The sequence below is a fragment of the Sapajus apella genome, unplaced genomic scaffold, assembly GCF_009761245.1.
Source record: "Sapajus apella isolate SASKATOON/1434 unplaced genomic scaffold, GSC_monkey_1.0 scaffold31, whole genome shotgun sequence".
In the NCBI taxonomy this organism is placed as follows: domain Eukaryota; kingdom Metazoa; phylum Chordata; class Mammalia; order Primates; family Cebidae; genus Sapajus; species Sapajus apella.
This window is the reverse complement of record NW_022436971.1, coordinates 5,863,047-5,887,726: the sequence shown is the minus strand read 5'-3', so window position 1 is coordinate 5,887,726 and position 24,680 is coordinate 5,863,047. Positions and strand designations below refer to the sequence as shown.

At 40.6% G+C, this 24,680-nt stretch overlaps 1 protein-coding gene across 1 annotated transcript; it reads right to left on the bottom strand.

Annotated features, from left to right (window-relative positions):
* Window positions 1-21,980, bottom strand: LAPTM4A (lysosomal protein transmembrane 4 alpha). Its single transcript, XM_032294041.1, has 7 exons — window positions 21,348-21,980; window positions 9,462-9,582; window positions 4,830-4,906; window positions 4,607-4,729; window positions 2,277-2,372; window positions 1,622-1,720; window positions 1-623 (listed from the first exon to the last, which is right to left on the bottom strand). The coding sequence occupies exons 1-7, from the start codon at window positions 21,456-21,458 to the stop codon at window positions 549-551; spliced, it is 702 nt and encodes a 233-aa protein (XP_032149932.1). The 5' UTR covers window positions 21,459-21,980; the 3' UTR covers window positions 1-548.
* Between the last annotated feature and the right edge of the window lie 2,700 nt (window positions 21,981-24,680).

Below are 24,680 nucleotides of genomic sequence, written 5' to 3'. Positions count from 1 at the left end.
TAAGTATTTAAAGAAATTTATTAAAGCATCTTACCACAAAGATGGAAACATATGCAAACTAGAAACATGCAACCATCATCTTCCACAGTCAAGTCAAAATGTCAAATAATGTTCTTGTTTTCGTAGATTGAAAATTCAGACCTCATACCCAACGACTTAGTCACCCTGAATATTGAAGTCACTCTTCCTGAAAGTACCCAGGGTAGCAAATAACAAAATGCAAACTATTATATAAAGAAAGTGCAGTTAAAAAGGAAAATATGTGGCGAGCACCCCCTTTCCCTTCCCACCCCCCAATTAAAGGCAAACAATGGCACTTTGCTCTTAATGTAGATTGTCTTCAAAAACTATTAAAATGTAAAAGACTTAACAAAAAAAAAAAAGATGTTTAATAGTCCAAAAAGCTCCTTAGTGTTTGAAATAAATGCTTAAACAAAAGACAACATATTTTATATCAAATGAGTCTTAAGAGCCCTGAATTGCAGCATTCTGTAAAATAAACAAGACAAAAAGCTGGTATAGGATTTATTGTCAAAGGCAGAATTTCTTCAGGCAGGTAAGTAAGGAGGTGGTGGTTCTTTTTCAGGCATTTTCACGGCCATTTCATAAGTTGGCAAAACATACTAAAGAGAGAAAAAAAATTGTTATCAGATTTAATTCTCCTTTAAAATCCTTTCTAGAATAATTCAGCTTTCAGGCTATTTGCCCTAAGTAGGGTTATACAAAACTGTCAGCTAAAATGTTCCGGAGGAGGTGCACAAATAACCTGGAATTTTACCAAGATTGCTAGCAAAGGAGAGGTTGGGGAGAGGCAGAATTCTGCTTCTGGACAAGGATTCCTAGACAGGCAGGCAGTAAGTGCCACTGTTCTGCCCTCATTCCAGTGTGACTGATAAAATTCCAGTGCCAATTACACTTCAGGTGTTGAGGATTTGGGTTAAGGTGACCCCACTAAAACATGCAATAGGAAGCCCCCAATAAGATGCTGGCTCCTGGATCCTGACTTTCATCATAATCAGTCTGTAGTCAGATCATGAACTTCTATCATGTCTTTGAGGGTAACAGGCATACATGCAGTGGAGGAATGGCATTCCAATCTAAGTGACTCTAAGTCTGACAGCCTAGCCCTAGATGGGCAACATATATTTGATATGCTAAAAACCTGGGAAGTTAGTACAGCAGCAATTAGAGGGCTCTGAAAGGTAGGCTTCCCCAAAAGACCCATGGAACCCTCTGCATTCATCTCTCCAGACAGGTCAGCTCCCCCTTTGGATCATATGGATGTTTTCTGAAAACAACACAAATTTCAGTCGATGGAACTCCCCATCCTTAGAAGCCCCAGACTACATGGGCCTAACACAGCTGTTTCCTGTCTTGTCTCCCACAAACACGACATTCATGAGGGTCTAACAGCCAAACTGGATAAGATAAGCAACCCATGGACTCAACATTCCAAGTGGAAAATGTTGACTCCTGTGGATTTTGAGCTGTTCATAAAAGTACCCGAGTTCATGCCCTAACCTATGGTTACGGCATGGAAGAGAAAGGCAAGCTCCCGGTTCTTTTCCTGGAACAATCAACAGTGACTGGCGACCTTTTATTCTATCCAACAGTAGCTAACCTGAGGAGGTGCTTCAAAGGCAGGGTACACAGCAATCTCTGGCACGTTTCGGTTGTTGATGTATTTATAGCAGTTCCAAACACAGTTGATTAGATAAGCCTGGAAAAATAAAAACAAAGTTGACATCTGCTAGAAACTCAACAGACTACCTGCTCTAAAATGCCAGTGACTTACAATGCTTTCCCCACACGTCCTCTGTGTAGAAGGGAACTGACCCCTGGGTGGACCCAGCAGAGGCCAGGCCCTTTCCCTACCTGCTGTCATTTAAATGTCACAAGTTTCATTGCCAACATTTCAGAGAGAAACAAGAGTTGGAGTTTCAGTTCAGGTCAGTCAACCCAATGTGCTGCAGAAGAAATTCTGGGTTTCTGAACCTTGGGAATTCTAGCAGATTTTCAATACAAATCATGAAACACTTCCAAAAACATAAAAAATTGTTCCTTTCACTGAAAGAGGGATCCTGACAGTTACAACCACTCCTTGGAAACAAGACAGAAAGCATTTCCTAGAAGCTATCTCTGCTAGTGTGCCAGAATAAACACTGACCCTACAAATCCTCAATCTCCTGTGACTTGTAAGGTGGTAAGGCAGCAAAAGGGTTTAGACTTGCAGTGTCAGTCTCAGTCACCCCCTAAAGATTTAGTCAGCAATGTACCTTAAAAATGATGAATAAGGCAAAGAACACAAGAACAATGAACAGGAGGCAGCTGGAGTCCAAGGCCAGGAGGTCATCTTTGTAGGGAAAATCAGGCTATTAAAAAAACACACACACGTTTACAAGTCAGCCATCGCACTTACACTTGCTGATAACTGAAGAGCATCTGAAGAATACAAAGGCACCAAAGTCAAAAGTAGTATTTTAATTAAAATGTATAAGCAGAATGTAAAGTGCTTTTAAGCGTCATCACCATTAATGCATGCTAACAATCACTTTAAGTACACTTGTTTGAAAACCCACAATACTCCAAAAAGTCTAAATAAATTTAGCTCATTTTCTCTTTACTTTTCACTATTTTCCTTCTTTCTAGCCTTTGGAAAAACACGATCCCCTACACGGCACTGGAAATCTGTTCCTGTGTCACTTGCGTCTTTAACTCAGGAGATGCTCAGATCTATATAAGTTCTACAGATAAACTAGGCCATTTAAATGCTATATGGGGAAATTATTTTTCTAAATTCCAATCGTTCATCTCAACTCTCATCAGACAGGGGCAAAAAGACATCCACTGGTTACAGAGCCAGGCAAGACACAAGTTTTACTGCGGACATACTCTGTTCTACTGAAAAGCATCAGCTATATTCACTTAAATACTTATTCACACCTGACTGTGTACAAGGCAATGAGCTAAGTTCAGAGAGAAAGGCATTATAAAAGAAGAATTTAAGATGTAAAAGCTAGCCAACAAAAGAAATACCTTCCAGTCTGAGGCACTAAGTGAACAAAACAGAAAAAACACAGTCTGTAAAGGGAATAATAAATTCATTTTTATGTTCTTTTCTATAAAGCTTATTTAATTTTTTAACGTTATACTTGTTTTTAATGGAAATGTCAATATGAAGGCCTAAATAATTACATTTTCATTTAAAAAGCTGCATAAACGGAAATCCCAAAGGACTGAAAAAAAAATAGAAAAACAATTAAAAAGAACACACCACTTCCCAAACCCAAGGCAGGTGTCTCCCTGGGGTGGGGGGTGGGGGGGACCTGTTTTTTTGATCCTCATCTGTAAACAAAAGGACAAACACAGAAGGGAGCTGCTCATGAGGGAATGCTATGCCAAGGGTTTTATTCAGAAGGCAGGGAGGCACCACTTGAAATTTCTCCACTGGAGACGACATAAGCAGAGAAAAACACTGAAGAGGCTGCTGACCATGGCTGACCAGGCCAAGAGGCCCTGCCCCTGGCCACCTCTCTCCAGTCTTCCCTACTCTCTCTCTGTGTGCCAGCCACCATGGCCAGCTTCTAGTGCCCTCACTATACACTACGCTGCTTCTTGCCTCAAGGTCTCTATTTTATCTGGAACATCCTCTTCTATACTTTCTCTATTCAAACTCCTGAGTACAATTCAAATCTCACTTCCCAGCCCAGGTTTAGTTCCCATGTGATATCCACTCCCGCAGTAACCGACAACGGTATGTCAGTAACTGTCAACTTTCTGATCCCTTCACCAGGCAGTAAGCTCCACTGATGCATCGCTGTGACCTAGCAGAGTGCCTTACTCGTAAGAGCAACCAGCAAATGTTTTCTGAATAAATGAAGGATACATTTGGTGGTGTGCGAAATGGGCCAGGCAGGAAATCTGGAAGTGGGAAGCAAAGTTCTGAAAGACAACACTTTGGAAATAAACTGAGGATGCCCCTGCCAATTTTCATCTACCTGGATCCCACATCTCCTTCTGACCACCTCCATGAAGCCCTCCTTGGCCACTCAACCCAGAGTTTTCCCGGCCCCCTCCATATGACATGAATCCAAGTTCCTTATTTGCTGCAGCGGTGACAGCTCCCATTTGTTATCACAGATAACATCTTCACGTATCTTGACTCCCCAAATATTATGGTTTGCTCACTAATGATGAGACAGTTATCTTTAAATCACCAACACTGCCTAGCATAGGGCTATAAACACGATTGGCACTGGAATACTTGTCACAGACGTTTGTAAAGACAAAAAGCTGATCACTTAAAGAGTGCCATACACAGTCAAATTACTATTCCTTTAATTCACTCAAAAACAAAAGCTGAAGCACGAGTTCCACAATATCCCTTTCTAGGAACTCTTAATAATGAATTATCCCAATGTACGGTAAGAAATTACTTTCATCTTGCTAGTTTTGTCACAGTAGCAAAGAGAGCAGAAATAATTATTTTAAGACACTTTCAAAAGCAAGTGTAGTTAAAAATACCTAAGGCTGACTCAGAATTTCAATGTAAACATTTTACTCAAAATAATTTTTTTAAAAAAGTTTAATTAGCATACACACTTACCAATTGATCCAGATATTCTTTGATTCTCGGCAAATAGGTGAGAGAGCTAATAGCAACCAGGCAACTGAGGACGAAGTCAAAAAGCCGATAACAGAAGAATGGAATCAGCCAACCCACTTGATACTAGAGAAAAAAATCACCACCACAATATTGTATCACATATATGAAATGACTAAGTTCCCCTAAGGTCAAACTCTAAAAGCTGAAAATACAGTATACTTACAGAAATTGCTCCATAAACCAGCATTGAACTGATTATAAACATAAGAACAGAGACGGCAAAAAGAACACAGGCATTATCTAAGAAAACAAAAACAAAAATCTAATTAAGCTATTTGTACAACAAAAAGAACAAAACTTCATTTAGAGCTAGCTTTGAAATACTTAAATTTAAATATTTTCAAAATTGGCTATAAAAAGATCTAAGACCAAGAGGGTAAAAAAAAAAAAAAAAAAAAAAAAATTAAAGTCTCAGCATGAAGTAATGAACCTTGAGACATTCACACAAAGCACGTATTTGTTAAACTGCTACAACTCACTGACGTGGGTTTAGGATGGCACATGAACCACATTCTCTGCTTGAGAAACAGGTCCCTGTGCCTTAGGAGTCCAGGAGTCTGAAGATGTGCAAACTGATCATTATAATTCAATGTGTCAAGTGGTACAACAGAGGCAGAAACAATTTGCTTTGTCTGAAGCATCAGGAAAAAATATGAAGAAATGACACAAGATGGGTCTTATGAGATGAGTAGGGTTTAACTGAAAGGAATGGCTGGCATTTGCTTAAACGACAGATGTATTAAACTCAGAACGCTACATACATTGCCTCTTGCCCTAGATAAATATAACCTGAAATTCAAAGTTCTCCATTAATCCTGCTTCTCCACCCAACCTCCCAAACATTAAAACTCACTGCTTCCTGCACCCTGGTATCTAGGCTACACACACTACTTTCTTCTTTGTTCCTCAACTCTTCCTCAGGTTGTTCCAACTCTCCATTAATCCATGCTCACTAATTTTTTCACAAAACAGCCAGCAATCTCAAGCAATTCTAAACCATGTGTGAATTACTGAGTTTCTTAGCACAAATCTGTAGTTGATTCTGGGTAGCGTTTTTTTTTTTTTTTTTTTTTTTTTTTTTGGAGACAAGAGTTTTGCTCTTTCACCCAGGCTGGAGTACAGTGGCAAAATCGTGGTTCACTGCAACCTCCTCCACCTCCCCAGTTCAAGTGATTCTTGTGCCTGAGCCTCCAGAGTAGCTGAAATTACAGACACATACCACCACACCTGGCTAATTTTTGTATTTCTAGTAGAGATGAGCTTTCACCATGTTGGCCAGGCTGGTTCAAATTCCCAACCTCAGGTGATATATCTGGGCAGAGATTAAGAAACTGAGGGGGATGGGCATGGCAAGCCACACCGGTAATCTCAGTACTTTGGGAGGCTAAGGTGGGAAAATCACTTGAGGCCAGGAGTTTAAGACCAGCCTGGGCAATAAAGCAAGACCTCATATCTACAAAAGATGTTTCAAAAATTAAAAAAAAAAAAAAAAACCAGGGGCACTAATATGATGACTAATTAGAACAACTGTTGAATATTCCTTATTGGGTAAATATCACTTTTTTTTTTTTTTTTTTTTTTTTTAAAGACAGAATCTTGCTCTGTCACCCAGGCTGGAGTACACTGGTGCGATCTTGGCTCAGTGCAACCTCTGCCTCCTGGGTTCAAGTGATTCTCTTGCCTCAGCCGCCAGAGTAGCTAGGATTGCAGACCCACGCAACCATGCCCAGCTAATTTTTGTATTTTTAGTAGAGACAGGGTTTCACCATGTTGGCCAGGCTGGTCTCAAACTTCTAATCTCAACTGATTCACCCACGTCAGCTTCCCAAAGTGCTGGGATTATAGGTGTGAGCCACCATGCCCAGCATGTATATATCGTCTTTTCACTAGGCAGTAAAACATCATCAGTATTTGGCACTAAACTAAGAATAGCCCTCTTTATTTTTCCTTAGAGGATAAATGTTAAGAATTTAAGGGACTTCCCTGCTACAACATGCAAACTATCACTTAGAAGAATTCAGGTTAAAAACAAAATATGAAATTAAACCGGTATTATCAAATTTGAAAGCAAAATTTGTGATTCAAACAATCAGCTTTCAAGAGTCTGCTATGGGGTGGGCACAGTGGCTCATGCCTCTAATCGCAGCACTTTGGGAGGCTGAGGTGGGAGGGTCACTTAAAGTTGGGAGCTCAAGACTGGCCTGGTAAATATAGGGAGACCCTCATATCTCCACAAAAAACATTAGCTACTCAGGTAGCTGAGGTGGGAGGATCACTTGAGCTCAGGAATTCCGGGTCACAGTGAGGTGACTGTACCACTGCACTCCAGCTGGGGCAACAAAGACCTTGTCTTTAAAAAATGTTTTTAAACAAACAAATAATATAAATGTAATTTTAAAAATGAAGGGCATTTATCCCATTCATGAGGGTTGAGCCCTCACAGTCTAATCACCACCCAAGGGCCCCACATTTTAATATCATCACCTTGGAGATTAAGCTCCAACATATGAATTTTGGAGGGACACATATATTCGAACCACAGCAACTTTCTTCTATTAGTAGCTACATTTAAAAAATAAAAAAGGCTTATGAAGACTGCATGCTTATTTTGATTTCTTAAAGTATTAAAACAATAAAGTGAAGTTCAAGGTTTTATATTGGAACAAAGAGCAAAACAGGGGAAATGGGGTGGCAGGTGAGAAATACATAGGATGCCTGGAACAACAGACACTCTGATATTTGTGAATCAATAAAGCAAACAAAACACAAGAGTTAGATTAGATGTGCAAAGAGAAACCTCAGGTTTCCAGCCACCATTACATTCAGGAACCTCCCCTAAGGATCTCCTTTCACTTCTGGAAGTGTAAATAAGATTAAATCCATACTTGAAAAACGGCTTGCATAGGTTTAATCCTATTTAGCTGAGGAAAAATAATCACAAATCTCCTTATTTATGGTCATTAAGTCAATGATCAGAAATTAACTCGGTTTGAGGAAAAGTCAAATTTCCAAAGAAACACAAAACCACCACACAACCAAGAACCGTGTATGTGTGTGTTTTTTATGCACTCTCACTCTGTCACCCAGTCTGGAGTGCAGTGGCGCAATCTTGGCTCACTGCAACCTCTGCCTCCCAGGCTCAAGTGATCCTCCCATCTGAGTCTCCTGAGTAGCTAGGACTACAGGCGTGTGCCACCATGCCCAGGTAATTTTTTTGTATTTTTGGTAGAGACAGGATTTCACCACATTGCCTAGGCTGATCTCAAATTCCTGAGCTCAAGCAATCCACCTATCTTGGCCTCCCAAAGTATTGGGATTACAGACATGAACCATTGCACCCAGCAAGAACTATGTCTTTTTATATTCACTCAAGAATAAGAGCTTTGGTGCAATTATAATCAACATAAATATACTAATGAATATATCTGATTTTCGCAGTAGTTAGTAATACTCATGCAACATGCAGCAACTCAAGACTTCATCCCTACAGCTCTAGCCACAGAGGCCAGTCTAAAAGACCTGTAAGAATCTAAAAAATGGTAAATCATTTTTCTACACCTCAATTTTAGGAGAAACATGACAAGGGAAAATGCTGATATTAGCAGATTAATTAACATTTTACATCCTGAAGTATAATTTTGAAAATATCAAAAATTGACTAATAGTCATTAGAAAATAAAGTTTATTTATTTATTTGATCTTTTTTTTTTTTTTTTTTTTTTTTTTGAGATGGAGTCTCGCTCTGTCACTCCAGCTATAGTGCAATGGCACGACCTCAGCTCACTGCAACCTCCACCTCCCAGGTTCAAGCGATTCTCCAGCTTCAGCCTCTTGAGTAGCTTGGGTTACAGGTGCCCACCACCACACCCAGCTAATTTTTTTGCATTTTTAGTAGAGATGGATTTCACCATGTTGGCCACGCTGGTTTCCAACTCCTGACCTCAAGTGATCTGCCTGCCTCACCCTCCCAAAGTGCTAGGATTACAAGCGTGAGCCACCATACCTGGCCTATTTATTTATTTTTTAAATAAAACAGACTACTCAGAAGCAAACAAATGCCAGAAGGGCTGTTGATAATATGTTGTTATGTCTCCTGTCACAGTTGACAATTAAATTTCAGGAGCCTTTTTTTTTTTAAGCATTTTAAAAAATACAATGTGAACAACTGTTAAGTGCTTTCATACTACTACATATGACAGTCACAAAATTTTCCAGAATTTTCTAGATTTTCCAGCTAGAAATGCTCTATTGTAATCCTCGCTGAATATCTCCTAGAACCCCCTTAAAATGCTTTCCTGCCTCAGTAAGAATGACTTAAATTTAACTTGTTACCCTTATTATGTAATCATTTAACTTTCTGAAATGTAACTTAAGCATAATCTAATCAATCATCTAAATAACTAGTGTGTGTGGAGAGAGAGAGACACATGTGCCAAATAACATTTTGGTCAACAATGGACTACATATACGACGATGGTTCCGTAACACTGTAATAGCGTATTTACAGTATTACTACGTTTTTGTATCTTTAGATACATACGTATTTGCCATTGTATGACTGCTGCCTACAGCATTCAGTACGGTAATCTGCTGTACAGGTTTTAGCCTAGGAGCCTCTACCATTTAGCCTAGGTGTATAGTAGGCTATGCTATCTAGGTTTGTATAAGTATACCCTATGATGTTCACACAACAAAATCACCCAATGACATTTCTCAGAATGTGTCCCCAGCATTAAACCACACATGACTGTATATAAAAATTAGCAGGGGAGATTTTTTTCAATTAAACACATACCAGCCATTCTCTCAGATGAATAGTAATTACCGATGACTTCATACTGAATGTTGACAGCAGGCATGGAGTTTGGATGAGTCACTTCCACAGTCAGCAAAATTGCCATCAATAGGTTTACTACCTGTAAAAGATAACATTCTATCACTTACATTAATTACCATCAAGATGTATTCTTAGCACAATCTCTAGATATCTTCTCATATTTAAGATTGTCTTACTTGAAGTAACAAAGATATAAAACAGTGGGAGACTACCTTGAGATCAAACATTATGCAACTACCACTATGAGAATAATTCAAAAATAAATATTTTATAAAGTATAATATTAACCATTCCAAAGAATAAGATGCTTAACCAATACACCAGAATAAAATGACACAAAAATTAAAACTAAAGAATCATTACAAATGGTTCATGATCAAAACTGCACATTTATTCATATACCAAACTCAGAATTTCTGGGTATGAAGAAGTTACTGTTCATCATATTTATTCATCAGATGCCTAAAATCCCTCCACAGCATCTCCCATCTGGTGATAGAGAACTATTTTCTCTTGAGCTAGACTCAAACGCTTAAAAAACTTACCAAGATTTTGAATGTCACTTAACTCATCTACTGGTCTTAATTCTACCTTTTTTGTTTTTGTTTTTGAGATGGAATCTCACTCTGTCACCCAGGCTGGATTGCAGCAGTGCAATCTTGGCTCATTGAAGCCTCCGCTTCCCAGACTCATGTGATCCTTAGCCTCTGAGTAGCTGGGACTACAGATGCCCACCACCATGCCCGGGTAATTTTTGTATTTTTAGTAGAGACAGGGCTTCACCATGTTGGCCAAGCTGGTCTCTAATTCCTGACCTCAAGTGATCCACCCAGCCCCAGACTCCCAAAGTGCTGGGGTTACAGGTGTGAGACACCACACCCAGCCTTAATTCTACCTTTTGAGATAATGTGCTCTCCCTTCTAAATAAGTGCTCCAATGCCTGAAAATAGCCTCCAAATACTGTGTTTTCTAGAATAGACATTTAGGTCTTTAAGTCATTCCTCTGACTGGCATGTTTCCTAGCTACCTATTTCCCTTTTGTTTCCCTCTTTACACACATGCTCCAGTTTTATGGATATATATTAAAATGAGGTAAAATCATCCTGGTCAGAACACAATGGGATCTCAGTTCTCATATGCTAGCTAACAAATTTCAATAAATGCAACCTAAAGTTGTACGGGTTTTTTTGTTTTTGGTAGAAACTCACTCACCATGTTGCCTAGGCTGGTCTTGAACTCTTGGCCTCAAGTAATCCTCCTGCCTTGGCCTCCCAACATGCTGGGATAAGAGGCGTGAGTCACCGCACCTAGCCTGCAGTGGCTTTATAAATTTTCTGAGTAACACATGCAAGTAACTCCCTAAAATACCAAGTTCTTTTTCACGCTTGATTGTGCTAAGCCACCTCCTGTACCTGTACAGTTGGATTCAGAAGCTCAAACATAGGCCTTACTATACCTGCAAGTGAATTTCATCTTACTACACTCTTGTCTGTGAAGATTTCCCAGATGTAGATTCTGACACACTACAGATTTACTGCCTGTCTCAGCTTCCTGAATTTAGGATCAGCATGTAATCAGTATCTCCATCTAAGTCACTAACAAAAGAGAACAGAGCTGAGAACAAAGCTGCCGGAGGCTGCCCCTTCCCATTAACCAGCAACTTCTGAATAAAATTCTTTAGCCATAGAGGAACATCCTACTGAAATCCCATCATAATATCTGGTGAATTTTCCTAGTCTCCCTGGATTGTAAATCCATTTTAAAAGGAAATGAGTTGTGCCTATAATTGCTGGCCAATCCCTGCAGAATCCCAGGAGGATACACTGTATTTAAGTACTAAGAAAGAGTACTGTTAATGACTCAAGATAGAAATCTCACCTAGGATTGGAGTTAGGCTTCCTTACCTAGTTAAGTTCCCAGAATCTGCCCTCCTTCCCACTTTGTGAAAATGTGAACGTTTGGTACTTTCAAGGGTCATTAAATTCCTATCAATAGTATTTTATTTTTATTTAGTTTTTGAGATGGAGTCTCGCTCCATCGCTCAGGTTGGAGCGCAGTGGTGCAATCTCAGCTCATTGCAGCCTCCACCTCCTGGGTTCAAGTGGTTCTCCTGCCTCAGTAGTCCCAAGTAGCTGGGACTTTTCTGAGACTAAGCCTCGCTCTGTCACCCATGCTAAAGTGCAGTGGCATGATCTTGGCTCACTGCAGACTCCACCTCCTGGGTTCAAGTGATTCTCCCACCTCAGCCTCCCAAGTAGCTGGGACTACAGGCACACACCATCAAGACTGGCTAATTTTTCTATTTTTAGTAGAGATGGGGTTTCACCATGTTGGCCAGGCTGGTCTCACACTCCGAACCTCAAGTGATCCACCCTCCTCAGCCTCCCAAAGTGCTGGGATTACAGGTGTGGGCCACTGTGCCCAGCTAGCTATCAATAGCATTTTAAACAAACTATTATATACTTCTTCCCTTTCACCTTGAATGATAAACACACAGGAAATGCATTTTCCTTTTATTAGCTGAAGTCATTTCACTAACATCTGCTAGATAAGCAGATCAAGTTTTATCTTTAGGGTAGATGATCTAAACAATGTCACAATACCAAATTTGGAATCAGCCAATATTTATTGAGGACACACTCTATGACGTGTATTTACGTATAGTACTTCATATATTCCTCACGACAACCCATGAAGTGTATTTCTAAAGCCCATGTGCAGATGGGGAAACTAAGATTCAGTAAAGCTATGGGTTAAGCTTGCTGAGCTGACATACGGGAGAATCAGGATACAAATCCGGTATTTAAGACATCCTGCTTCTTATCACTACATGATTATTAATAATCATCCCCCAGAGAGATCCAAGATGGCTGATCACTAGCAGCTTGGGATTGTAGCTCGCAGTGAAAGTGCAGAGAATGAGGACGCCACACTTTCAGATGAATTTTTGTTGCTCACACACCAGGGGATTCCCAGCAGAGAAGCCCCATGGGTCATCAGCGCGACTCTTGTGGCCGGCGAGGCGGTTTTGCCGCTGCCTTGGTGCGGCGGTTCTTGGTACAGGGTCAGAAAAGCACCATCAATCATAACGCCACTGTTTTGGCCGGCACAGTGGGTTGCTCAGATTTTAGCACTAGGAATCAACAAGTTGGACATCCACTCAGAAACCCAATTAAAAAGACGGTAATTATAAAGACCACAGATAGGTAAATCTAAAACGAAGGGAAGAAACCAGCCTAAAAAGGCTGAGAATACCCAAAATCAGAACGCCTCTCCCTCTACAGGGGATCACAGTTCCTCATCAGCAAAGGAACAAGGCCTGATGGAGAACGAGTGTGTGCCATTAACAGAAGCAGGCTTCAAAAGGTGGTTGATAAGAAATTTCTGTGAATTAAAAGAACTTGTTCTAACCCAATGCAAAGAAACTAAGAACTTCGAAAAAAGGTTTGACGAAATGTTAACAAGAATACACAATTTAGAGAGGAATATAAGTGAATTAAAGGAGCTGAAAAACACAACACGAGAACTTCGCGATCTATGCACAAGTTTTAACAGCCGAATCAATCAAGCAGAAGAAAAGATATCAGAGGTCAAAGACCAACTTAATGAAATAAAACGAGAAGACAAGATTAGAAAAAAATGGATAAAAAGGAATGAGCAAAGTCTCCAAGAAATATGGGACTATGTGAAAAGACCTAATCTATGTTTGATAGGTGTACCTGAATGTGATGAAGAGAACCAATCCAAGCTGGAAAATACGCTTCAGGGTATTATTCAGGAACACTTTCCCAACCTAGCAAGGCAGGACAATATTCAACTCCAGGTAATACAGAGAACACCACGAAGATATTTCTCAATAAGACCAACCTCAAGGCACATAATCGCCAGATTCACCAGGGTTGAAATGAAGGAGAAAATACTGAGGGCAGCCAGAGAGAAAGGTCAGGTTACCCATAAAGGGAAGCCTATCAGACTCACAGCAGAAACCCTACAAGCCAGAAGAGAGTGGGGGCCAATATTCAACATCCTTAAAGAAAAGAACTTTCAACCCAGAATTTTACATCCAGCCAAACTAAGCTTCATAAGCGAAGAAAAAATGAAATCTTTTGTGAACAAGCAAGCACTCAGAGATTTCATCACCACCAGGCCTGCTTTATAAGAGCTTCTGAAAGAACCACTACACATAAAAAGGAACAACCAGTATCAGCCTTTCTAAAAAATACCAAAAAACAAAGAGCATCAACATAATCAAGAATTTACATCAACTAATGGGCAAAACAGCCAGCTAACATTAAATTGCAGTATTAAACTCACATATATTATTATTAATTCTAAATTTAAATTGACTAAATCCCCCAATCCAAAGACACAGGCAGGCGAAAAAAGCCAAGACCCATCGGTATGCGGCATCCAGACCCATCTCACATTCAAGGATACACAAAGACTCAAAACAAAGCGATGGAGAAAGATTTACCAACCAAATGGAGAGCAAAAATAAATAAATAAAAAGCAGGAGTTGCAATTTTTGCTGATAAAATAGACTTTAAAGCAACAAAGATCAAAAGAAGCAAAGAAGGATATTACATAATGATAAAAGGATCAATGCAACAAGAAGAGCTAAAGATCCTAAATATATACACACCCAATACAGGAATACCCAGATATATAAGACTTATAAAGAGACTTAGACTCCCACACAATAATAGTGGGAGACTTCAACATCAATATTAGACAGATCAATGAGACAGAAAGTTAACAACGATATCCAGGACTTGAACTCAGATCCGGAACAAGCAGACTCAATTAACATTTATAGAACTCTCCACTTTAAATACACAAAATATACACTCTTATCAGTACACATCACACCTATTTACAGGTTTAAATGAAATATTGGTTGGCTGCTTGTTAGTTATTTTCTTCCCTTACTTTTTTTCATGTCTCTATTATTAAGCACAATTATAGGCATGCCCATTTTTAGACTGCATTCTAGCCCGGGCAATAAAGCAACACTCCTGTTCTCTCTCCCTCTTCCTCTTTCTCTTTCTTCCTCTCCTTCTTTTTTTTTTTCTCTCTTCTTTAAAAAAAAAAAACCATCCCCCAATAACTCTTGTTTGAGGTCTTTCCAAAAGAAACCATTATCTAACGCTATAAAATGTTTATACCTTACTATGTCCAGCAGCACGCCTCTTTCCTTGCATTGTTCAGAGGCAAGGTACATTAACTTTCAATTCTTTAGAGGACTTACCAGGAACAATCACTTTTGCAAGGTGGCTCCCCAGTTGAAGGTTGATTTGTTTTGTTGCCCACATTTACTGCAACAGTTTTGGCCAGTGTGTATGGGGTATGAGTATGAGCTAATACAACTAGGTGAATTAATTAAAGAACAATCAGATATATCTACTAAAACATTATACGTCTGTGTATGGAAATCAGTTTGAAATCAATTCAGCAAACTCTTGTTTGCTAAACACAGAATAGTCACAGTGAAAAAGCTCTTTGCGGTACACAAGTTCATTTGTCAAGAAAAGCATGCAAACCCAATTATTAAATGAAGGGAATGACATGCCAAAAATGTTTAGGAGTTCTATTTTCCCTTCTTAAATATTTTTATCACATGAAAGATTTCTAAAAATCTCACACCTATATATAGTCCCAGCTACTACAGAGGCTGAGGTGGGAAGGACTGCCTGAGCTCTGGAGACCAGCCTGGGCAACAACAGCAAGGCTATCCCTTAAAAAAACAAAAAACAAACAAAAAAAAACAACCTCTTTTCTTCTCTCCCATGGGTAAGTCACACGCTCATCCACTGTATCTTTTTTTAGTGACACTTCAAATTTCATTTCACTGTAGGTCACATCCCTGAATATTAAACAAAATAAATCGTAGGACTAATCAAAGGGATCAAGAATAGTGAAACAAATTTCAAGGCTTCTTAAAGCTTTTTTCAAATCTTTTTTAATTATATTCCATTAGATCACATCATTTCACTAGAACCCCAACTTTAAGTATTACACTGTAAAATCCATCCTTGTGACTTTTTAAAAAATTTTGTGTAGAGATGGCATCTCACTATGTTGTCCAGTCTGTTCTTGAACTCTTGGCCTCAAGTGATCCTACCACACTGGCCTCCCAAAGTACTAGGATGACAGGCACGAGCCACCGCTCCTGGCATCCTTGTGATCTTAAAGAACATATTCACCAATGAACACCTACCTGTGCTCATATATAAGCCCTGGCAATTTATCTCTGATTAAAGCTGATATTTCTAAGTTACATGTTTAGTTTTTCAAAAAATACATAAAATTAACTGTAGTCTTACAATATAAAATTTCTCTGAAAATATCCACCTATGAACAAACTATTCCAAATATTTATTCCTGATTCATTTTTTTTCCTTTCACTGTATTCAGGAAAGAAAGTTAATAAAAATGTAATTTAAAAAGAATGATTAGGCTGAGGACGCTGGCGTGTGTCTGCAGCCCCAGCTAGTCAGGTGCCTGAGGTGGGAGGATCACTTGAGCCCAGTTCAACACTGCAGTATGTTATAATCATGCTGCTGCACACCAGCACAGGCAACATAGCAAGACCCCATCTCTTAAAAAAAAAATTATTCACTTCTAAACTTGGCAATATGGACAGGTATAGAATGCAGCAATATTTTAGCAGCATGGGCTTCAATTCACCACTCAATGTGGGAACAGTACTGTAATCAGTCAAACCATGTGGTGTGCATTGTTTTTGAAAGCTTCTTATACATCTTATAAGTGTGTACAATAAGAAATGTGTTAGATATGACTTGTTACAAAATAACTGTATCAGATCCATGGAAGCACAGGGTTTAGAGAGAGTGATTGTTTTCTTGGTTCATTGCCACACCTATTCCAGAAGATTCTTCGAAGACTTTTTAAAAAGTCATTATTCTTCAGTTTTCCCACAGTGTAATTTGCCCAGACGCAGTATCTACTGAGATAATAATTAAAACAGTGCGTCTGGTTTAAGGAGGCATCCAGAAAAGGGCTTCCCATGCAGAGAAAGCACTCACAGGAGAGTCAATCTACAGAACTAAGCAAAGTCTGTTATCTCATAAAGATCAAAATTGACTATCTTTAAATTTTTTTTTTTTTTTAAGAGACGGGGTCTCCCGATGTTGCCCAGGCTGGAGTGCAGTGGCTACTCACAGGTGCGATCGCACTACTGATCAGCACGGGAGTCTTGACCTGCTCCATTTCCCACCTGGGCCAGTTCACCCCTCCTTAGGCAACCTGGTGGTCCCCCACTCCCAGGAGGTCACCATATTGATGCCGAACTTAGTGCAGACACCTGATCGGCATAGGGCACTACAGCCCAGAATCCTGGACTCAAGCGATCCTCCAGCCTCAGCCTCCCAGGTAGCTGGTACTACAGGCACACGCCACTGTGCCTGGCTTAAAACGTTTTTTAAATGTACAGCCAATCTACAGAACTAAGCAAAGTCTGTTATCTGATAAAGGTCAAAATTGACTGTCTTTAAAACATTCTTTAAATGTATAATTAAAAGTTTTGTTGTTTACTGTTAGATGTAAATACAACGGAGTATTCATATTTTTTGGAGACCATTCAACAAATGCATAATGAACACCTCAAATGTTTTGATTAATAAGTTAGCCACCACACATTTTATTTTGAGATAGGGTCTCACTCTGTCACCCAGGATCAATAGTAGCAGCATGATCTTGGCTCACTGCAACCTCTGCCTGCCAGGCTCAAGAGATCTTCCCACTTCAGCCTCCCCAATAGCAGGGACTACAGGCATGCACCACCACACCACACCCCACTAATATATATACATATACATATATTTTTGTTTGTAGAGACGGGGTTTCATCATGTTGCTCAGGCTGGTCTCATCTCCTGGGCTCTGGCAATCTGCCTGCCTTGGCCTCCCAAAGTGCTGGGATTACAGGCGTGAGCTACTGCCCCCAGCCCAGCAACACACATTTTATAAAGTAAGATATCACCCTTTTCCCTCCAGGAGAACATCTTGCTGTAGAGAGAAAAATAAGGAGCAAAAGACAATCATACCAATGTGTCCTGAGTACTTTTTAATAAGTACATACAAGAAGCATCTAGAAACTTTTGCAGGTGCACTGTGAGAAAAACAGATCCCTCTGTTTTTCTCACTTCGTTAGGAAGTGAAGAAAGCTTTACCATGAAAATATGTAAGCTAGCCGTTAACAAATTATCTGGAACTGGCAAAATGTTGTTCATGGCTGAAGCTGGATGATGAATAAATGGGAGGTTTTCATACTATTTCACCACTTTTGTATGTATGAAAATTTCCTTAACAAAGTTTTTAGAAAGTGACTTGGGAGGACAGCATTTCAAGGAGAAGGAATAGCATATGCAAAGGCAGAGGAACAAAACTTCCTTAGTTTAAGGAAGAAAACTAACTGAAATATAAACAAGCTATCCTTACTTAAAGTCAGAGGTGAGGGCTGGAATGGAATAGCGCTTAAGGAAACCTGTTTTTACTTCTCTCCCAGATGCATAATTTCAAACTGCTTATGGTTGAGACACTCATGAACAATTAGCCATATATTAAGTCCAAGAGATAAAATATTACAAATGCTCAAAATGTATTCTTGTAGTACACACCATTAACCACAAAGTATATCTACTGCAACAGACTTTTAAGTCCATTTTCAATTATTCAATAAACATTTGAGCTTATACCTCCTAAAAAAAAACTTGTTAAAAATCAACTGGCTTCAAATTCTTCAATAAATGATAGCAAAAACAATTTCAGGAATGCCAAAACTTAAACTTGAGCTCATCTGGAAATTTCCTGCTACTTAACCAGGTATGCTTCTTTTCAATCTAAAATACCAAAGGCTAACACTTCAGCGCTGGTACATCTGGTGTGTATAATAAGTGGTTCTGGCTTTCTCTATGTCCTACAGCACTATTTGATACCATACAATGAATATTTTAGTATATAGTGTTACAATGCTTTAACACTAGACCAGCAGAAGCCACGGCTAGAAAGCAATGAGACTGTATCAAATACAGTCACTGATAGCGAGGGAGAGGGACACCCCCAAGTTCCACACAACACAGGGGGAATCATCATCTCAGAAGTCTGGCCTAGGCAAGTAAAGAGAAACATAAATATTCTCCTATGCAGACTGTGAATTATTGCCTAACCAGGAATCAATGAAGAGAGTACCTTGACAAGATAGGTACGGAGGGAAGTGATATTTAATACTCACGCATCCCCATATTGTTTCTCTGTCTTAGTAAAGCAGCTTCTGAGAACAAAATGGACTGCTTCGACAAGCCCTCTTAGTTTCAAAGTATTATATTACATTTTGGACTAGGTGGTCTTGTATCATAAGTCTTACATATCTCCCCAAGTTGGCAGAGACTGTCTTTACATTGCTATGGTACTGAAGCTACACCTTTGAAAGTCATCAACAATACTATAATAAACCAAAACAATGGGCTTTTTCCAGTACTTATTCGGATTAGAATCTTATATTACTGATTACCTTCCCCTTCTCCTTCATACACTGTACCATAAATTTTTAATACCTGTGTTCCAAGTTCTTTGTGGTAACATAAACATCTTAAGGGCATATGCTGTGTTAGACAAGAAACATTTGAGAATCTAACATTTGGCAGGTAATAGGAAAACAGCAGACAAATGACACATGGTCCCTGTGTTTATTCCTTTTGTATGTCCACCAAAGCCTTTTACATTGCATAGTCAGTAAATCTCGCAATCAATTTAAGACAGGTGAAATGATTTAAGCAGTTTACAGTAAAATGTTTTACACTAACCTGAGAAGTATACGTAAAATAAGAACAGCTATGGTATCTTTTTAAAATTATGAAACTAAAGCATGGTCTTCAGAGATACATGAATCCTTCTCACAACAAGGGCTTGAAGTAGGGAACAGATGTAAGTTCCTCCCTACTTTGTAAGAATAAACGCCCCTGTTGAAGGTTTTCTCTCTGCATTTTGAGTTTCCTGTTTGTAGTTCCACTTTCTCCTGCTATTCTATTCATTTTCGAGCTGAACCCATAGCATGAAAAAAAATCTGCCTGAAAAAAACTGAAAAGAAATACAGCCAATTACATCCGGATGGTTGAATTAGAAATGGTGGTACTCTCAAGGAGTTAGGAACCCTTTGTTCTGTGAGTAGAGGGAAGGATCCGAGAAGAAACGGGAAGACTCAGACTGCAGGCGAGAGAGCCAGGCCGATGGATTCTCTTAGTTTAGGAGAGAAGGTCCTCTTCTGGGGGTGAGGAATACGGAATTGGATAGGAGGCTGGAGGATCCTCAAGGTTAGAATTATTCACTTAGGGAAATAGAAGACAGAGATAAGGACAAACAAAAGAAATTAGACCCAGCCCCTCAGCAAAATGGAGAAGACAGAAAACGAAGTTAGAAACATAATGCAGCTGATGGTCATTAACTATGTTTAGAATTCCAAATCAGTTAAAATACAGAACAAAAGAGTCTCTGTGGGAAAATGTGATATAGTTCTACCAATAAGACAGTATTTCTGAATATAAAATATACGAAACAAGAAAATAAACTCAGCACAAGCAAACCTACACATTCAAGTTGCGTTTTTTAAATGTACATCAGAAACAAGACGGTAACTAACAACAGGGCAGGTAGGAGGAAAGTGGAGTCAGGTAGTCCCCCGAGGGTGGGCCAGGAAACAGTATCTGCCTCATTTAAGATGATTCGCATCTGGCGTTTGTCCAAATGCTTACTAACGATTTCAAGACAATGGGTGGAGAGAAGCAGCGAGTACACAGAAAAACAGATTGCATCTGGGATAACTCTCTTCCTCTTTTGCAGTTCAGTTAAATATCAAAAACAGCACAGTATCATCAAGGTGCACTCCCCACACAACCATATTCACGACGTCATTAAAGAAAGTGGCCAAGTCGGCCATGTAAGAAGTCTTAATAACCTAAAACTACCCAAACTGAATCACGTATTTGAAAGTCACGGACAAGTTAGGTTTAATGTGCATGGATACTATCAACGGTGAATTAAAAAAGAAAAATCACCAACATATTACTAGTGAACCACCAGTCAACAAGTGTCAACTTGGTTAGGACAGATCTTGGAACCCAGAAGACACCAGCGTAGGTGGCCAGGACGGAGGGGGATCTCAATAAAGGTCTCCGTAAAAACAGCGGGTCGGCTACGAGGAGCATCTACTGCGCAGGGAGGCGGCTGCACCAGGACAAAAGCTGGTCGGGCGTAAACTCGGGCAAATGCTATCGCCCCCAGGCGATTCTGAAGACCCGCAAGAGAGGCATTGTAACAAAACAAAGTCCAGGAAACAGACGACGGGATTACCGCTGGATCTTTCGCTTTCCCAACCGGAAGACAAGGTCGAAACTAAGCTGCATTTATCAAGGTCCGCTCCTAATTGTTTCAGTAGGGGAAAAAATTCCAGGGAGCAGTGGGTAGGAGGAAGGGAGGGGCTGCCTTTCAGATCGCAGAAATACAAAAAGAGCCAAAACAGAGGAATTCCCACCACATCCTAGCACCCTCGTCCCTTCGCCTGAAACGCCTCGGCTCTCCCAAGCCCGCTTTTCTCCTCAAATTCTTGCCAAAGAACAATCTCCCCATGCATACCACCCCCCACTCCGATTCCTCGACTAGGTCCCTTCCCCAGAGTACCTGGACTTCACCCAGAGTTGGCGCGCCCTGAAAAGCAGCGCCCCTCCACGTCCCCGCCCCACCCAACACCCCGTTTCCAGTCCCACCCCCTCCGCACCAGGCCTGGCTCCTCAGGGCCCCTGGTCGTGCGCGCCACGCCCGCCCGCCTTACCATGTACCAGGTCCCCAGGATGATGGTCCCGGTGCGGACATGGCAACAGCCGCAGCACCGGGTGCTGTAGAACCGGTCGCCGCGGCTCCGCTTGAAAGTCATGGACACCATTGGGAATCTCGAGGACCTTTCTTGGCCGGGCCTCTGACAAACGTTCTCCACCCCGCAGTCAAATTCAAACGGCTCGGCCACGGTCTCCCAAAACCAAACGACGCGTCTTCAAGCCCGCCCCCGGCCTGGGACCCGGTCAGCTCCTTCGCGCCTGCGCACTGAGAGCAGCGACTTCGGCTTACCCACCCCTCTTCCTCCACACAGGCCAATGGAGAACGGAAGGCTGGATGGACTCGACTTCTGATTGGAAGAACTAGGAGATTGACAAGACCTGACGCCCAATTAGAAGTGCAACTCCCCTCAGCCAGTCTCCGCCTGTTACTTGAGGGCAAGGGTTGGTTCTTGGGCCTAGGATAGCTGTAGCCCCGTAGTTCACCATCCCCGAGATGAGACCCACAAGAAAAGAGGCATTTAATGGGAAAAAGGAGACACGAGATGGCGCAGATGGCACAAAGCAGGCACCACAGGCTTTCCTGAACACCGTGTGCCACGTACCGCTTGGGAAGCGTCACGGGCTGGTCACGTGACCTTTGCGCGCAGCTCGATTATTGGGCGGGCCAGGGGCGGGGTCTGTTAGGAAGGGGTGGGACCAAGCCCAGCGTTGAGGTGCCCTCACCCCTGTTGCGGAAATGGGGGGCTGGCTGGAGGGGCGAAGGGTTTGAATTTACACCCTCCCCTCCCTCCGAAGCCTCCTTTGTGGGGGCGAAGAAATACCATCCAACCTTGCCAAAGGCAAAAGGATTAAGGATACATGAAAACAAGATAACGTAGGACAGCTTAGCTGCTGGGTTTTTAGAAATGAGTGATTTTTTTTGTAGGGAAAATTATGAAACACATTGAAATGGACCAAAAAATTACTGAATATCTTCAGTGAAAAAACAGCCGTAGTTTGGCACCCCGTCCTGGGCATTACGTTGCCGGGTGGGGCTGTTCGCCTTGCTTTGTGGTGCTCTGCGCAACTCTGTAAGACTCCTCCACTGGATTTCATATTGTATCTTACCCCTCCTTGGGGAAAGCTATTTTGCATCGATATGTAAGTTCATTCCCCAGTCCTGATTCAACGATATAGGTGGATGCTTTAAATTCTGCTTAGAGCTGTTTCTAACAGCTTACTGGTCCCTGGTTAATGAGTAAATAAATTTTTTACAAGGTTCATTTGTATTTGTGTGAGACCTGTGACTTTATCTTTAAAAAATGTATTCATCATTTTAATGCTTTGGTAAACACACTTCTTTTCAGAGAATATAAAGAACTTCCCTTCTGCCAGGTATTTCTTAGCCAGAGACCACAGTGAATTCAGAGTAAAGGTTATTTCTTTGGCATGGCTTCTTTGAAAGCTGCCTGAAATTATGTACGTATTTGTAGATTATCTTCCCAATAAAATACAAATTTTGGAAGCGTAGAGACTATTTGTTCACCACTGAAGGAGTTGTCCATGGAGCCTACTTTCAAACTATCTGGGAAGCAGTAGTTAAGCCAACCCACGCTAAAGGATGGAGTGTGACTGGCTATTTAACTCAGAATGAATTATGATATTTCTCTACTTATACAGGGAGTACATTATCTTAACCCGGCCCCCACAATTACATATTCCTTATTTCATTCTAGGCACAGATCCAATCATTTTATTTTGAATCATTTCATTCCTACAACTCAATGAGGTAGGTACTTTTATATTATGTAACTCTACAGAGAAGTTAAATCATATGTCCGAGATTGCAAGGCCAGTGTCAGAACTGAGATTAAAGCCTGTCGTGCCAATGGTTTCCAAACTTTGCTGCACACTGGAATCACCTGAGGATCTTTAATAACCACTGATGCCCGCTTACTATTCCAGACATTCTGATTTGGGTGAGACCTGGGAATTGAAATTTGTAAAAGCTCTCCAGGTGATTCTAATGTGCGGCACTGTTATTCTTTCTTGATATGAAATGTGGCAGACACAAATTAATATAATACAATGAAAAAGCTAGAATAAAAAGCTCAGGGGAAATTATCTGATTTCTCTAAAAGCCAAAATCAATTCAAAATCAGGCGTACATAACATGGCATCAGATCAGCTTGTAAGGGCTGCTTTCCCTGTACTGGGACTACCCCAGGCAAGGAACCAGGGACGTGTAAATCATTAGAGCTGCAGCAGAAGCGCATCTGATAGCAATAATTTAAGCATCCCCTGAGAATGACCCTGTATGGCAGATGCACCTGAATGTGTGCGCTGAGCTAGGGAATCTGGGAGTGGCCAAACCAGAGATGTGTTCGTTGTCTATGATAAACATCTTAAGCCCCACCCCCCTCCCACCCACCAGCCCATCCCTTGAAACCTGGTCCATGCAGGGGATTGGGGCCCTGAGTGTTGGGTTAAATGCAGGTTGCCAGGTGGAGGTCATTAGTGGGAGGGTGTTCAGTGAAAATGCTTTATAACCTGTATAAAGCTGAATGATGTTTACAGGCAGTTGTGGTTTTCCTGCCCAGCCCACCAACACTGGGTCATGCAGTTATGTTGTCCAGCCCTCTGCCAGGGGACAGTAGGAAGGGAGATGTGTTGTGCACCCCACTGCCACTGGACCACTTCTATGCATAGCTGGTTCTCCTGTCTAGCCCGCTGCCACTGGATTATTTCCCCTCTATCACCACTGGACTGTGAGCTCCTAATACAACCCCATGTCTCATTTACTGGCTCTACAGTCTCTTCTTGGCCTCTTGAACCTGAAACCTTCTTTACTGAGGTTTGTAGGAGTTTGGCACAACAAGAGCACACATAACTGGATTAGAGGGGTAAAATACGGTTATGGAGTTTTGTCTAGATAATTTTTATCTAATATATACAGATCAAGCTTTTAGAGAAAAATTGTAAGGTACTACAGCTAGTGCTCGACTTACGACCACGATTGGTTCCAACAGACTGGTCGTAACACGATTTGGTCGTAAGTTGAGTAGGCTATATCTACAGTACTGTGAAATGATGTTATAAAAATCTTTAAGTCATATTTTATCATAATTTTCTTTCATTATTGTTACATATCATAATTTTCTTTGTTCGTTTTATGCCATTTGTATCATCTCTACACCGTTTTGTTTCTCATTTTTACATTCGTCAGGTTTAAGTAAAACACTGCATTACCAGTACAACTGGTTTAATATTTGCAAAACATACAAAATTACAAAATACAGGTGCATACAAAAATACAAAATACAGGTGTAAAAAATACCATAGGAAACATT